Source organism: Stigmatopora nigra, chromosome 12, assembly GCF_051989575.1.
Source record: "Stigmatopora nigra isolate UIUO_SnigA chromosome 12, RoL_Snig_1.1, whole genome shotgun sequence".
Lineage (NCBI taxonomy): Eukaryota > Metazoa > Chordata > Actinopteri > Syngnathiformes > Syngnathidae > Stigmatopora > Stigmatopora nigra.
This window is the reverse complement of record NC_135519.1, coordinates 4357378-4374237: the sequence shown is the minus strand read 5'-3', so window position 1 is coordinate 4374237 and position 16860 is coordinate 4357378. Positions and strand designations below refer to the sequence as shown.

The 16860-nt window shown below is 36.7% G+C and overlaps 1 protein-coding gene and 1 long non-coding RNA gene across 9 annotated transcripts in view; one reads left to right on the top strand and one right to left on the bottom strand.

The window, feature by feature from the left end:
* Nucleotides 1–16860, bottom strand: part of adgrb3 (adhesion G protein-coupled receptor B3) — an 87954-nt gene that overhangs the window by 42860 nt on the left and 28234 nt on the right. For 7 of the 8 annotated variants that reach the window (XM_077730410.1, XM_077730411.1, XM_077730405.1 and 4 more), the window contains exons 3-8: nucleotides 10939–11049; nucleotides 8948–9109; nucleotides 4580–4744; nucleotides 3132–3296; nucleotides 1227–1391; nucleotides 527–628 (exon numbers count right to left, since the gene is read on the bottom strand). In XM_077730410.1, the coding sequence (XP_077586536.1) occupies nucleotides 527–628; nucleotides 1227–1391; nucleotides 3132–3296; nucleotides 4580–4744; nucleotides 8948–9109; nucleotides 10939–11049 (870 nt within the window). The remainder of the gene's footprint in view (nucleotides 1–526; nucleotides 629–1226; nucleotides 1392–3131; nucleotides 3297–4579; nucleotides 4745–8947; nucleotides 9110–10938; nucleotides 11050–16860) is intronic. The other variant, XM_077730412.1, reaches the window with a different exon arrangement.
* LOC144205811 (uncharacterized) overlaps nucleotides 1–16860 on the top strand; it is a 44603-nt gene that overhangs the window by 19881 nt on the left and 7862 nt on the right. The window lies entirely within an intron of this gene.

Genomic DNA, 16860 nt, shown 5'->3' with positions numbered 1-16860 from the left:
TCTGCTGTGGTCTTGTTTAGCCTCTGAAAATTACACAAAGCTATCCAATATGAGTGCCAGTCAACGTTATGTACTCTAAATTCCTTTGTATTCATCGAATTGCCTTGTGTTGATTGCTGTCTAGTCACCGAAACATAGTTCTGACTCTTTATTATGTTACTGTCAAGAGATAAACAACATAGTACAAAGCTGACACTACTAAAATCACCTCTTACTTTCAGATTTTTTTCATTTTTTACATTTTATATGAACCAAAGATACATTTCACTGTGCCCTTTATCACAAAGGTAAGGTAACTGTTCATGTTACTTCTGCCAAATACTAAAAAACACCAACAATTTTTCTTTTCTCTGACAATGCCACACAATGAACCTCCTGCAAATCTGTCGGGTCCTGCCAAGAGTTAGGTTGCCTTTTGAATTGGGATAAAGGGACGAGGGCTTTTAGTTTTGGATGTAGCAGCAGAATTCTGGCTCCAAATGTTGTTGTTTTTTAAAAGATATACAAAATAAGTACTTGTCATTACCTGTTGCATTGGGTGGACATCTGTTAAAAGCCAATTCCCCTGAAGGTGTTCGTCTCCACAACATGGACACTGCATAGTCCTCAGGGCAAATCTCATATGGTGCTGAAATGCAAAGTATAATGCAAATTGTACTGCACATATTCAACCTACTACTGCAATAACGTGTCCATTGCTAACCGGTATATGTGAATACATCATTATTATATCATCATTCATTTGCCAGCAGGGATTTCACAAAAAAAGGAGTGATGAGAACTTAGAAATTGATCTCTATATAATACCAAAATCCTACGAACAAAGCAAACTAAAAGCAAAGCAGGCTGGAGCTTCAAGCAATCGATACCTATTGGATTTTGTACACTAGAATTCAATAGGTTTGTTTTTCTTTTCACAAGGCCCAAAAGAAAAGGAGCTTTTTATTTTTTTTTCTTCTCACAGTTGTTCAATTGTTGTTGAGAACCTGTTTCATGCCCTAGTGACTCACTATATTTACTTGAGGAAGAAATTGGTTTTGGAAGTCGTTCTCATTGTTGAATCTTGGCACATGGGTCGCTAATGCCATTTTTTAAAAGTTTTTTTTACATATTTGAAATCACAGTTGTGAACAATTAGAGTCGTTTTCACCGCCAGCATTTTTTGCCAAGATCAATGACACAGTTTTGAAAAACACAGGCAATTCTATTGTAATTCTGTATCTCACCTGGGCACCGTTGTTCACTGCATTTCCGGACTTCTTCTCTGTTGCCGTCACATTGATGCCCAGAGGTTGCTGCCCCCTGGCATACCCGTGTTCGTCTCTGCCATCCACCGTCGCAAGACTTGGAACAGCCACTCCATGGACCCCATGGGTTCCACTGACCATTAGCTGTAACACAGTCATCTAATTAGGATCAACTCGGAAAATGGAATTCTACAAATAGTAGTATTTGGATACACAGTGTGCTTGTTCAAACATTGCCAGAGGGCAAAATTTGCAGGCCAACTTCAATATTTTTTATTTAAATGGTCTGCAAGTCATAATTTTTTTCGTCTATAACCACAAATCTTGCAAAAATGTTCATTTCAGGACCAAATTTAAGTTTTAGGATGATCATATCATGCAAACTTGAACAATATACATTAGAGAAATCACATTTAAAATAATATATTATATTTTTTTCGTCTGTCTGCAAACTTTCTAGGTTTTCTTCACAGAAAATCTGTTTTTTTTTCACAATTTAACAACAAACTTCCCCCAAAAAGACAATATACTTCATTAAAAATCCAACAAGCTATCACATAACTCATCTAGCAAGTTTGTAGACTCTGTATGCTAGTAATAATCCAAATTGAACAACATAACTAGAAGCGGTAAGCGGCATGGGTGTCTTATGGCAACAGAAGCTTCTCTGCAAATGGTGATTATTTCCCTCATGCTGCCAACATTAAAGCACAATCATTTCAAAGTTTCCATAACCAGGAGCAGGTTTTATGCCCTTGTAATGAAGACTATTAAATTGAGCATTAGACAAAACAATGCTGCCCTTCAGCGATATACAAATTCCCATTTCCCAGTCATCTAAAATGGGAAAAACATTCCCTACAATTTAATTGTCTTTAAACACCCTCCACTAGAAATGATGCGTACAAACTGGAAACACTAAAAAAATGGTTGAAAACTCTTGGATAAATGCTTTGTTTTGAGAAAATTTATTACGAATAGACCCTGCACAGTCCTTTAGGATATATATTGTATGAATTGTCCTTTATTTGTTGATTTAGTAGCATGAAATATCTAGTTAACCCTTCCTTGCATAGCTTGGTGATGGGAAAAGTCATTTAAAAGATATATAAAAGTCCATCCAGAGTGAATTTTGGGATTTTGCATAGGTTGGTGTCATTATAGCTGCATTTTAAACTGCAATTATATTGTGGAAATTGTGTCTATTTTCATAATCAATTAGTTTACGTATTGTGGCGTATGATGGCATGGGTTGTGTTAATCCACAAGCGTTTGATGCTTTGCTCACCTTGTGATGAATTTTGAATTGATAAAATGGCTCAGCTCATTAAAGAGAGGAATCCCATAATGAATCATCACTGCGTGAAGCCAACAACCCCATTGTGGGGTTTGTTTTCCCCCATAAATTGGAGAAAAACCAACACAAACAACCTCAATACTCTTTATTGTTTTTTCTCAGTGCTCCATTTTTATGATGTCATTGCGTAACGTTTCGGCAGACTTTCGCAACCAAGGAATAACAAAGAAAAGAAATCCTTGCTCTTTCAGGCAAGAGCAAAAATTGCATCAGGAGATTATGTGAAGGCCTTGGTGTGATGAGACAAGGCTTGATGGAGGCTACTAAGCTGACATCTCTGAGCCTCTAAATGCATCAATGGTGTTGACGGACAGGGCGGACGCCTAACCCGGAATTCTCTCAAAAGCATACAGCATTTCTAAGGGGATTTGGTAAATCCAATTGATAGAGCATGGTCTTGAACATTATTGCTATTTTCTTCAATCTCTTGCATTGAGGGTCCTCCGCCCCCTGCTTGACTAAAACTGATTACAATTACTCCAATGCCATGTGGGATTCCAGTCAATATTAGTATTATTTTTGGTTACCTGTGCAGTCAGGATTATGGCACTCTCTGCTTTCTGCCCAGTGACCGCGACACTCTGATCCCCCATGTGCAGCCGCTGAACACTGCCTGGTCCTCTGCTGTGTGCCGTTAGCACAGGTCACTGAGCAATCGCTCCAAGAGCTCCACTCTTGCCACTGTCCATCCACTGTGGCGCCCAGCCGCAACGTAACACGCATGTCGCGAATGCCGGAAGGGAGAAAATAGGCAGATAGAAAAATAGGCAGATAGAAAAATGGATTTAGAAAAACAAAAAAAAACAAAGGCAGTTATATAAATGTAGGGTACTTTTGAAGAACTGTCTGTTGATTTTTATTCTGATTGGGATGACAGTCAAGGTTTCTTTTGGGATAAATTGGTGCTGCTGTCTAGGCAGAGGACAATGTTCACTCCTAAAATTTGTATTAAAAGAAAATATGATCAGAAGCTTTCTAATGTAATCCTGATGCTGGCATAATATTAGCAACAATTGACAGGGTTTGTCAAGTGTGTATCACAAACCCTGCATAAATTTGGCTTTGTTCTTGTGATTTGATTACATGATTGCGTATACGTATACTTACAAAAGCTCAACAGCTTTCACGTAGTTGTTTTTTGCTTTCTATATACTTTCTAATTGTAATTGTAGCCTGCTGATGATTTTCATAGCCTATTCCAGGCGAATCCTGTATTTATCGCTTAAGATTAGGTGATTTTCACAGAAAAATAACATCCTACTGCTTTTCTGGTAACCTTATTCCATCATGTTAGATTTTATTGTGATAAACACAAATATATATATATATATATATATATATATATATATATATATATATATATATATATATATATATATATATATATATATATATATATATATATATATATATATATATATATATATATATATATATATATATATATATATATATATATATATATATATATATATATATATATATATATATATATATATATATATATATATATATATATATATATATATATATAAAAATATAAATATTTTTTTTGTATTGTAGAAACCTGCTTGCAGTTCATATAGATTATTTTAACTGAGTGTGCTAGTGATTTTGGTGTTACACACAGAGCAGAATAATATGGCTAAATAAGCAATTAAAATATAAATCCCATGGCTTGCATAACACAATTATTAACTCCAACATTGTAAAATTGATTTGCCATTGGAACACCTGACTCGATTAACACGTGTCCTTGAACAGTAACTACTACAGTTTGTGGTGCATTATCAGTAAAGTCATTTGTGCTATGTTTTTTCAAACCATAAAGTGACTGTCACACACTTATTATTCAACATAGTCACGTTATTTTGGAATAACCTTTTTAAATTGAGTATGAACTCAATCCTTGAAGATGATGCTTAATACTGTGACTGTCTATTGTTTGTTGGATTCCCTAGTAGAACTATAATACCTGGGCAAAGGGCTATGTTGCAAAGCTTAGTCTGCGTCTCAGGTCCATCGCAGGCGCGGCCTCCATGCTGCGGGGGCGCACACATCCGAGTCCGAGTGCGGTGACCTCGACCACACGTGAATGAGCACAGACTCCACGGTGACCATTCCTCCCATACGCCATGCACTGCGGGCATAGAGAATGTGTCAGCCCTGGTCAATATCCCCTTTCACGCGCCGTGATAGACAGTAAATGGACGATGTGTAAACTGCATCGAGCTATAACAGCAACTAAATCAATCAAAAGTAATTTGCTAAAATGGAGATAGTTGCTCAAACACTGAGCACATTGACAATTTTCATAAACCTATAGTGTCAGCCAATTGTGCATATTTGGGTATCATTATTCAACTTTGCGGAGTGAACACTAATTGACATCCAAGAGAGAGAGAGAGAGAGAGAGAGAGAGAGAGAGAGAGAGAGAGAGAGAGAGAATGACTGTTTTTGGGTCTGTTTTAAGGGACTTTCTGAAATATTAGTGGTATGGAGCAGGATGGCTCAATTTTAGATTGTTCTTGGTCTGCAACTAAGATTGCTGCAAACTTTTGTAAAGGTTAATATGGTCTGACAATGTAAATGTGTACCTGGGACAACATAGTAGTAATTATGCAGCAGGTTAGCTCACTTTTGATAGTTGTCGTAGTAAAATTATTAGAAATATACTTCAGATTTCCTTCAATCAAGGGAATTTTGGCATCTGACGTGCAAACGATGCAAGAAATGCTCCCAAGACAGGTAATTATTTTGTCTTTAGGACCCGTGTAAAACCCAGATGGTGCAAATTATATTTTTAGATCCTGAAGAATGCAACAATAATACTTCCACAATAGTTTGAAGACATAATCAGACCGATACAATAAAACTGCAAACATGTTTATAAGTGAAACAATCCCGATTTTACACAACAAAAAAGGTGTTTTTCAGGAAAATGTATTTTTCATCTTCAGCTGACAGATGGCAACTCTCTCTGCAAACTACAGGCAGAGTTTATGATTGGGTGAAAGTTTTGCATTGGAGAGAAAATTCAGAGCACTAGATGTACAGTGGGTTAGACGCCTCATATCCTGTCTTGGAACCAGCCTATACACAGTGATATTAAATAATTAAAATAGTTCTTTAAAATTTTTCTTTTTGAAAAACTTTTATGATTGCCTCTACTGAAACTGCCTGCTTCCTGTTCACTGAGATAAAGGGGATTTAAAAATTGAGAGGGTGACTGCAAAAAAACTTATATTGCAATACATTTTCATAACTTTAGGATTTGTTATACACCAGCTTAAGACATTTTGGTCATTTAGGGAGATTGGAAGGTCATTTTTGGTCATTTTAATGGTGAAAGATGATTTGTTATTTGTGTTTAAATCACGTTTGGTCAAGATAAAAAGATAAAAATATATATACTAACTATATGTATGTCTCTAGATAAATAGTACAGTCCTTGTGAACATGAGTTTTGGGAATTTACTTTTTGTTGAATTGTAATGAATTTCAATTCTTTTAAATAAGCTTAAGCTTTGTGAATATGTGTATGTGCTGTATTTTTAAAAATATTTTGGTTCACCTACTCGTATTAAAAGACCTTGTAAGATACCGAATGAACATTTAAAAAATAAAATAATGGGTTTAGAGTTGAATGCCCTTGAGTTAGACATACTGAGCATTTTTCATGCAGCCTGAAGTGTATCCTACTAAAAAGTAAAGGGTCACTTCAGAAGTCTTTAGCTTTCATTTTGGGATGCCAAAATAAGTTCTGTGACTATTTCCCATGGGAAAAAATGCTTCTAAGTAATCAAAGTATGACCTGAAAGAGACTGAATACATTTCCGTGTAAAAAAAAAAAGTAGATTAATAAATCCTACGTCCTGCCTCGACATTTGTGATTTTTCTTCACTAAGCTCTTTTGTCAAAGGAATCACTGTATAAACACAACAGTCAGATCTGTAGATCTGTGATTGGTATCTTTGAATCGTAGGATCAAAGTGCGTCTCCCAAAAGGCTTGTCAGATGTGCCTAACTCCATCAGTCCATCAGAAATAGAGCACACATTGTCAATATGTATTTATACCAGTTATCGCAGAAAAATCATAAGATTATGCTTCAAAGCAAATACTGCATATGATCAAGCAATTAATTAGTTTTAAAAAACAAAAGTACACTCTCACAATCACACCTACAGAGAATTTGGAGTGTTAAATCAACCAATTGCAAGGCTTCGAGATGTTGGAGGAAGCCTACAAAGAGAAGCACTTGCAAACTACACAGAAAAAGGCTGAAAAATAGGATTGAACCTTTAATCTAAAAACTATGATGCGAGCTAACCAGTCTTATTGTGGTAAAATGAAAGGTGAACACCAATACAAGTTAATTTCAGGAAAAATGGGAGACATTGTTTTGTTGTTCAGCATAGGGGGCATGCTGACCTAAATATTGTGTTTGGAGAAATTTGGAATGCTCAGAAATTGCAACATCAGGCAAGGTTGCAAAATACAAAAGATAAGTTCATTGTGGGAACAGGGTTTATTCTGAAATGTTTTAAAGTTTGAGAAGCATTGCATTAGCTGTTCTTTTGGTATGTTTTGTCTACTGGACCGCAATAGAATTAGAATTTTTCAAGCTTGGTTTAGATGTAATGTCCCAGAGTGCCAATTATTTCAAAGCTGGAAAAATGTCAATCTTTCACACTTTTCAAGAAGATAAATGCTTCAAACGAATGCCTTCACATACATCAAATTTTGCTCTTTTAATTGCAAAAACGTTGTCCTTGACACATTCAAGACATTCTAAGAATACCACCCCCTGGGATTTCATAAATTCAAAAAACAAAAAAAAGATTCTCATCATCAACAACCACATTACATTTCTCCTAATTATACACATGTCGACTAGCTCTCTTTGTACACAAAGTAAAAAGGGGGGGAAATGACTAGAAATGGTAATATAAACACGTGATTTGTCAAACAACATCAAAAATCAAAGCCCCTGATTCTACATCTGATTACAGAACGGATGATGAGATGATCAATTAAAGTCTAAAGTCATATTCTGTAAACAAAATAGCCATCTGACAGTTTATTTAGAAGATTTGTGCCTAAAGACACAGATTTTTGTCAGATATAAACCATAAAAACAAACAAAAAACCCCAAATAGTTAGACTAGAACCCGTTAGGCACTACAATGTGTTTGTTTTTAAGATAACAAACCAGCGCTTACCTTGACACTCAACATAAGAAGAATCCAAATGATACATTGTAGGTGCATTTTCTTTTTAAAAGAATGTTACACATACATAATTGCCCCAAGGATAGAATAAACAGCAGTAACAAGTGCATAAATTGAAGAGACTTTCCAATTCCACTCACCCAATTTCATAAGTATATTTTCAAGCTTAGATCTACCTTTACAGCAGTCACACTAGAGGTGGTATTCAACTGTTATTTAATTTAATTCATTCCATTCCCTTTGCACTCAAGTTACACAACACACAACCACAATTGCAGTAGAATCAAATTGTGCCTCGACGACATACTCTCGAGTGATAATACTATCAGCATGAGCGCTAACTAGAGAGGACCAAATATGAGCACCTTATCATTTTTTTTCAACTCTAGTCTGACAAATTGACCTGCTGACATAGACAAAAGCACAGACAAAAATGGAAACCAGCGTTATCAAAGACCTGGATTGCCCTTACTAACAGCTTCACACCTCAGCTGTGAGAATTCTATTGGCTCCTCACCGAAGCATGCTCTTCTAAGTGTGAATTCTGGGATTGTACATGTTTGGTTGCTGTTGTTTGTGCAGAATTACGATTTTCTGTTGGTACTCGATAGATTTTATCAGATTGCTTCTGGCAATGTTTTTGTTGTTGTTGTTGTTTAAATCAGAAGAACATTTGAAATATTCTTAGCCATGAACAAGCACCCATACGACCGACTGTGAACACCGCAATCACAAGTCCGAGCCGGCTACCAGATGACTCATCTATCATATTATTGTGGGTTGAGGGTGGGCTGGGGCTAAAAGTGTGCGTCAAGAACCGCAGTCGAGCTATTTTGAGTTTGCTTGATAATCCTTAAAGAAATAAGGCTATTTTATCAGTCCTAGCTCCCCACAGAACCAAAACATTTTGCTGTTTATGAAGTTCCTTGTCGTTAGATGAAATGGCAAAATCATAGATGTGAATGACAAAACACAAACATTCACAAATGAATGAGAAAGAAAACACTTGATTAAAAGCATATCAGACGTCCTGCCGTAGAAACAGCACATTTCCTGCCATTTCAACAACAAATAGGTCAAAAACATTCAATAATCTGCGGCTAACACTACCTGGACAAGGGGCAGTGTTATTGCAAACCCTTGATTCTCTTAAAGGGCCGCTGCAGTGTGTTCCATATGGTGAGACACATGTTCTTGTTCGCACCTGCGACCCTTGACCGCATGTTACAGAGCAAGAGCTCCACTGGGACCACTCCTCTGCACCTGATTCACCTGTATGGGAGAAGGGTGACACTAGTTAAACGCAGTAATATGGTTTTTTTTTGGGGGTATGACTGACGTCGGGAAAGGTGGGCAGTAAAAATGAGGAAAGGCCAAAGTTAGCCAGAAAAGGGGCGGCAGCTTCAAGATTTAAACGTTGCCAACAAAGGCCTTTTATTCTTACACGTGTCGGCTATTTTTTTTACAAATATTAACGTTAGAGCAATCGCATTGGGAAAAAGTCAAAACAAATGTGTATTTATAAAGATAGCAGAAATAAAAGAATGAAAAATTTAAGACTAAACACGGTTGTATTGTAACTCCCTTTCAGTTCGTTGCTATAAATTTTTCAAGCGTTTTCAGTGAAACAAAAACACGTTGAAAAAGCAAAGAAGGAAATTACCATAAATAAATAAAACATCAGAAAAAATGATGACATGCAAGGATGATGACATGTGAAGAAACAAAATGGAAATGCTGAGAATTAGTAACTACTTCTGTACTGTACTGTTATTTTACATCAAAAACTGCAATTTCTGGTTGTCGATACTATTGACGTTAGATGCCCTTAATTCTACTAAAAACGATGGTTGCCTGTTTTGTTTATTTTTTGTATACTAAGTGTTTTTAAAATGAAGAACAAAAAGGGCTATTTATCTACTTTGTGGGGTCTTTCTTTCGTAATATTAGGAAATTAACGGATATTTTCAAACTGAACGTTTTCTAGGTGTAGAATAAATTTATTTTTGAAGGAACATACATTCTCAAAGGCCATTTTTAGACCAAACAAAGCTCACAAAAATCCAATACATCGAGGCAGCGTTTAAATCACCAACACAATGGCATACAAAAAGCTAAAATTACTTGGTGTGTTTTTTTCAGTATTTTTGAAGGCAAGTGAATGCTTTAAGCACAATACACTTCAAAGCAACTCCTCACTTCCTCGCATAAAAGATAATAAATCAATTCGGCCAATTGGGAATCAGAACTCTGCCACTAAATTTCGTCGTTTATAAGAAGAGCGGAAGGTGGATCAATTTGTTAAATGAGGTAGCACAGGGAGTGTAAATAATGTGAAAATGAAAACCAAAAAGAACCACAATAAACCTTGACAGGGAGGGATGCAACATACCTACTACAGCGTGTGTTACATGAAGTGTTTATGAGTGGAAGTTAATTGGGGGAGATGACAGGTTGCAAATTAAAATGGTTATGAACAATGTAAACAGAACAAGAAATGGTAAACATTCTCCCCCAAACAAAGGAAAAAAAAATACCGGGAGGAAATAACCCACTATATAACACGAAATACGATTTAAAAAAATTAATACATCAAATCAACTTAAATTATAAAAATAAAATGATAGTGAACACACAGGCTTTCTTTCTTTATTTATCTATTAAAAACACTGGATTGGTTTGCTTTAATCCTATAAACATTTTGGTTACTATTATTTTTAATCTCCATTTAAGTTCATTACATTTGAACCTTTCTTGAATATCAAACTCATGCCATTTAGGCCATTAATCGTCTTTTAAACAAAAAAACTGTCCCTTATTTTTAAATGAATATTCAGAATATATACTACTTCAACTCGAAAAAATATGCTGAGTTTTACTGCAATACATTTTACGTTCAATATTGAAAGTAAATTATAAATAAATGAAAAATATGTCCTATTATCTCCTGCCTTGAGATTGATGATTTGGAAGAAAATAAATAATAATGCAAAACATTTCCACTCAAGAAGCTGCAGTATACAAGAGAGAGAGAGAGCATGCATGATGAAATTAAGTTTAGTTAAGAAAATAAAATAGGGAAAATATAACTATTATATTACCAGTTTGTGCCATAAATTTAGCAGATTCAGCTTGCTCCTGCAGGGCCTTTGTGTCATGAACTGATCTTGGCCGCTGACTTTTTACTGTATGCTCTCCGATCATTCCATATTCTATGAGACAAAATAGAGGTTGATATGAAAGCTAGGCTTGGACAACAAAACTTATTACATATTCTTAGTCAAAATGTTGGGAACAGACGCAGAGTAGTACATGGCTCGAAACAAAGACCACACATGTTTGTATTTTTATCTGTCCTTCACTCTAGGGCATAGAACAATGCGACAGTTTTAAGGCTGAAATCAAATTATTAATTGAGCTTGTAAGCAGAGTGTCGACACATAACAAACATGCAAATTAACTCACATCGCTATTTTTTTGTTGACGACCATGTCAATCAAACAGCAACCCCCCCCCTCCCCTTTTTCAGAATACCCAGAAAAGAAAAGGAAACTAAAATGAAAGTAAAATGTGTAAGCTGTAAGAAAGCCACAGAGGAAGGGGGTTCATGGACATAACATGCGATTGATCCACAGTTTCCTCTATTGTTTGATTTTTTAATTGCTGGATATTTGACTAGGAACTGAAGATTGTCAATGTCTTGTATTTAGGGATGCGTACTTGGTAATCCAAGCTCACTTTGTCTTAAGCACAGGAACAAAGTGCTATAGCAACGCTAACAAGAGTCATGGTTTATTCAACCGCAACATCAAATGCTTCCTTTAACAATCTTCCTTCTTCACAGTGTAATACAACTTTTGATACTTTAATCCTAATGAAGTGATTCAATCATTCTCAAATGCAGCGCAAGTGATGGATAAAATGATAAGAATCAGAATTGGAGTAATGAAATGCTAGTCAAACAATCACATTGCTTTTATTCGTAAATCATTCAATGGGAATTACCAGTCATTCTGTACAAACCAATAGCCAGTCAATTTTAAGTGTAGCGTTTCCTCAAATGATTGTTTTCCAATTAATTACCATCTAAGGATGGAATATAGTAAACATTGCAATGTCAATAATGTGTGCACTGTAGTTGAGCATCCCATTTTAGATATGCCCGTTCAGATCAGAGCATTTGAAATTGATTTATAGGTGGTTGTTGCATGTGGTTTGCATTAAGTGATGAAAAAAAAGGCTAATGAGTCATGAGGGTTATTGTGTGGGTGGCTTTTGTTGATTCATTTAACGGTCAATATGGATGGATTTCTAGCATGAGTCGTGAAACTATCTTTTTTTTACTATTTGTCATGTGGACAGGATCATGTTAATCAGTGTTTTAAGTTAGTTGTGCACACAGCATGCCGAAATATTGGTCAAGCTTTTGTATGGTAAACATCCTTCTTTTTAAAATGGATGGTCAGATGTTTAGAAGCACTTGAGGATTCAGTTGGCAGTTGCGGGTTCAGTTTAATTGCTTGAACTACTTTCGAGTGCAGAAAGCAAGCACACTGAGAGCCATTAGAAACTTAAGTTTGAAACAACGTAGGCTACAAATGAGGTGCACTATTCAGAGCTATTGAATATATTCAACTGACTAAATAACTCATGCATCTTCATTCTGGATGACCAAGGAATCAAATTGTTGGCATCCATCAAGCAGAGGTTTTGATCAATACATAAACTCTTTATAGTTGTTTTCTTCACATGAGACGAGTCATTCACTTTAATAGGCTTGTATATAATCTGGCGTGCATCACATATATTTTTTTCTTGGTTTTTTTTTCCGATTTAAGACCGAAAACTGTGTCCAATCAACAGTCGGGATCATATAAGATAGAAGTACTGAACATAAACCATCAATTTTATCTAGAAATATAACTGTTGGATGAATAATCTGTCTATGATGTTTCATTGAGTTTGCACAGTTATAAATTCTACAATTCTTCCAAGAGAATGGAGAAAAAAACAAACAGAAAATGAGCATGAGTATGTATCGCAAAACATTTGCCAGTTGGGTCACTGAATAAGGAACACAAATGGCTACCAAACTTATAACCAGCAAGCTGTGGCTTTTCACTAATCCATCCCACACTATTCTTGTGAGCCTAGTTTGCAGGACTCGAGAGGTTTTCAGATGCTTCACAGCTCAGCAATGCTCTCAGGCCTAATTAACGGCCATATTTACAAACATTTTCCAGCATGATTTAATTAATGTCCCACAACTAATTACAAACTGTATACTTGACAAACAAGTCAAGATACAGCACAAAATCAAAGAGATTCCAAGATCCCTGTGTCGGTAACCTTTGTCGGTATTTAGCTTTGATCATGTTGGCATTTTTAGAATCAAGGAAGTGTTGATAACATGGACATGTTCCATGGACAGTGGTTCTTGATACGAGAACCTCAAAGTCATTTGTGATGAGGGCATCGTTATGAGAGAAAATGAGTATCATTACTTGATCATTTTTTCACCATACGAGCATCACACGGTCTTTCTATGTGTGTTCGTGTACATCGCATCAACAGAATCCCCCATCTCCCCACCTGCCGCTCACTCTCGTTGTCTCCGGTAATAGAATTTTGTATCAAATTGCACCTGAATCATTTCTCCTTAGAACTGAACATTAAGTTGCCAGGAAAATGGTGTTCAAAGACCGTGATGAGAAATAGCAAAGAATGCTCAGAATTGAAACAAAGCAAGAAATAATAAGAAAACATGAAGAGAGCCTGCATTTTAGCAACTGTTTGTTTTCTATTGCTCGTAGACGGCTTACCTTATGGGTAGTCCATGTATAGAAAAACATTGAATTTTTACTTTTTTATATTTCTTTTAGCCTTCAAAGGCATTCATTTGATTATTTTTTTAGGGCTAACATTGGGAGTCATGGGAAGTGTTGCACTCAATAACTGCAATTCTACTATTTGCTCTGGAGAAATTACATTCATGATACCAGCACTTTCCGGTTATGGTGCGAGTCTCTGTACAATTGTAACTAAAGGCTCTCCTTTTGTTCCCCTGGATGTTTCCCTGACCACGTTAAACGAGACTATTGATAAAATGGCACTTCATTACTGCGGCACTTTGAAGAGAAAGATCCCAAAAATAGTGACAAGCGTTTAGTCCACGCAAACCAGGAAGAGGAATGCCTCATTACTCAATGCATTTCTTTGATCCGCTTTCCCAGCAGAGGATCTTAGGAGGAACATTGTAGTTGAATGCAGTGCTAATTTAGGGTTTGGAAGACGCTTCAAACCAGTTTTAGAACAGCAGTGACAATGGTGAATGGAAAGAATGCTGTTAAAATGCAACAAACAAAAGGTTTATCGGAATAGTCTTAGGGGAACGATTTAAAAGGCCTATTTTTTTTGCAATTGAAGCAGAAGCAGGCTATTCAGAAAACATTCTGTTGGTTAGATAAACTGTTCAATATTGACACAACCTCAAGGATGGTCTACCAAAAGATGTTAAAAAAAGTCAGTTTATCCTTCATTAGGAAAATGAGGGGGTTGCACTGAATCAGAAAATGATCATATTATCTATCATTTTTTTGGCCATCTGTTTGCTTGCTGTTGACTCCTCTAATGACTCAGATTGCAGCCAAATTAGAATTCTATGCAGCCGCCACTGCACTTCATTGAAAAGGATGTGAACTCGCTCAAAGACAAGATTCAGGCAGACACTTTGAGAACTGTGCCGCGTACAGCGGCTTAATACATTTTGTTGCACTGTGTGCGAGCAGCAAAAAGAGTCTTATGGATAATTTGTAGCACAATGCTCAATCACCAGTCTATTGAGCAGTACCATGCTGGGCAACCTAGATGGAGCTCTGGCGTTATCAAAGTGCTGCATCTAGAAGCCCTGTTGCTGGGTGCTATAAGAAGATGATCCCTCTGGCACACACAGACCTACTACATACTATACGCTCACTCACATAAGTCATCCATGCTTCAGCACTCTTGTTTTCATAGCATTTCAATTCATCCAAACAAGCAGACGTTGAATCTCCGCTGCAGTTGACAACTGAAATGTTCACTGAATAGTCCCCAAACTAAGCATTATACAGAAATGCTGCACTAGAGAATAAGCCAGATGGAAAAAAAATCATATTAAATGGTGCAGGTTTACTCAACACGGCAGGAAGTGCAAGTACCAGCAGCAATAAATGAAAGATACCCTCTTTCCGTTTCATCTACTCCACAAAGATTTACCCTCTGCATGATAATACGAGGCGTCTATTGTGATTTTTGGTTCTGCTGCATGATGCTATCTGAAAATGGATCCGCCTATGGAATGTTTTCAAGTGAAAGCAATGCCAAGCTTGAAGCTTATAACGAGCAAGATCCTTGGCTTTTTCTAAAAAAGTGTGCTGAACCACCCATGAGTAAAATTGCCACTGCTGCAGGGCACAAGTGAAAAGGACTACTGTGCACCAACAGAAACAAGGATGGAAGCAGATTACTAATGAAACCCAGTAAAAGAAACACAGATAATTCTCACAACACATTTACAAGTGTGTACTGCATCCGTGCTAACATTCAGGAGATTGTTTTGATATGGTTAGAGGTGTGAGACCTAATTGTCTATCCTTCACAGTCTATACTGTTATATCTCTTAGTGTACTTAAGGTTGCTGGACTTCAGCTCACTGGCAAAAAGAGACACACATTTCCCCCTCTAAATTCTTCACCAAATTCACAAATATAGAGCACACAAATCAGAACACATTAGTGTTTGAAACTCTGAATGTGCAACCCTCACTGGCTTTCTGACACAAACTAAGTTATTATTTTGCATAAGAAAATCCATACAAATCTGCATTAAGGAATATGTTCTCCCTTCCATTGACTCACAATTAGTTCACTTAAATCGATTAATACTGAGTAATAAAGGAATATTGTTTTGCAATGTTATATTTAGCAACATATTGCCGCGCCAAGTAGTACAGTTATATACCACTTTACGTTTTTGCAATGTTGCTGCATGGCCCACAATCGTTTTTATTTCCTCAAATGTAAGACTTAAATGAGATTGAGAATGAAACTCGTTTTTTGTCCAACCATCTTGGAAACACACAGTTTGACAATTAAATTAGCACCGGCTAGGGGGTATTATACAGTGTGTGGATGCTTTATTTATTCATTTCCCCTGAATAAAACCGACTTGAAAGTATCGTTAATACTGTGTTAGGATATTGCCATATACGTTTGCCAAGAATCTTTTGTTTTGACATGCAAACCATATGCTTTCCTACTTGGCAGAAGTCCGCGACTGCGCTCTACCGAGAGTCTTTCAATTTAAATATCCGATAGTGGGTTGAGAATAAAATGAGTGGACCCATTCAGTGCTTTTCCTACGTGAGGAGACATGGAGATACTAAGGCAGCTCTTGGCGTTGACATGGAAAACACACGAGCTCAGTAGATGACCTGGCAGTGGCACACACACACCGCCAAGCTCCATGCCACCATGCCAAGCTGTGCATCTGTCAAGTGAGAAACATGACACATTTTTATAGCACCTTTTGCAACCACCGCCAGCTTCCAAAAGAACATATCTTGTCGTTTTTTCTGGGCTACTTTGCTTTAGCCTGCCAAATAGTGACCTTAGTTTTAATAGAGTGGTTCGTTCCCACCAGTGGAAATCCCCCCAAGTTTCTATCCTGAAGATAGACATCAGAAATCAAAAGAGCAAAACACAATAAGGACATTTTCACCTTTAGCCGAGAATGGATGACCACATTTTGAAGCAAGATAAATCATTTCCAACAAGCCCCAAATGAGACTTTCATAATTCATGCTGTCAGTTTTTCCACGGCTGCAATCATGTCTGCTCCTTTTGCAGCGGTGAAACCCAGAGCTTCAGACTGCCACTCTGCATCTATCAGCAGAGGGAACATTGTGTCATATGCAAGTTAGTCATGAGGAAGATGCCTGCAACATGCCCTGTCTTGGCTCATTGGCTAAGCTCATGTTAAAG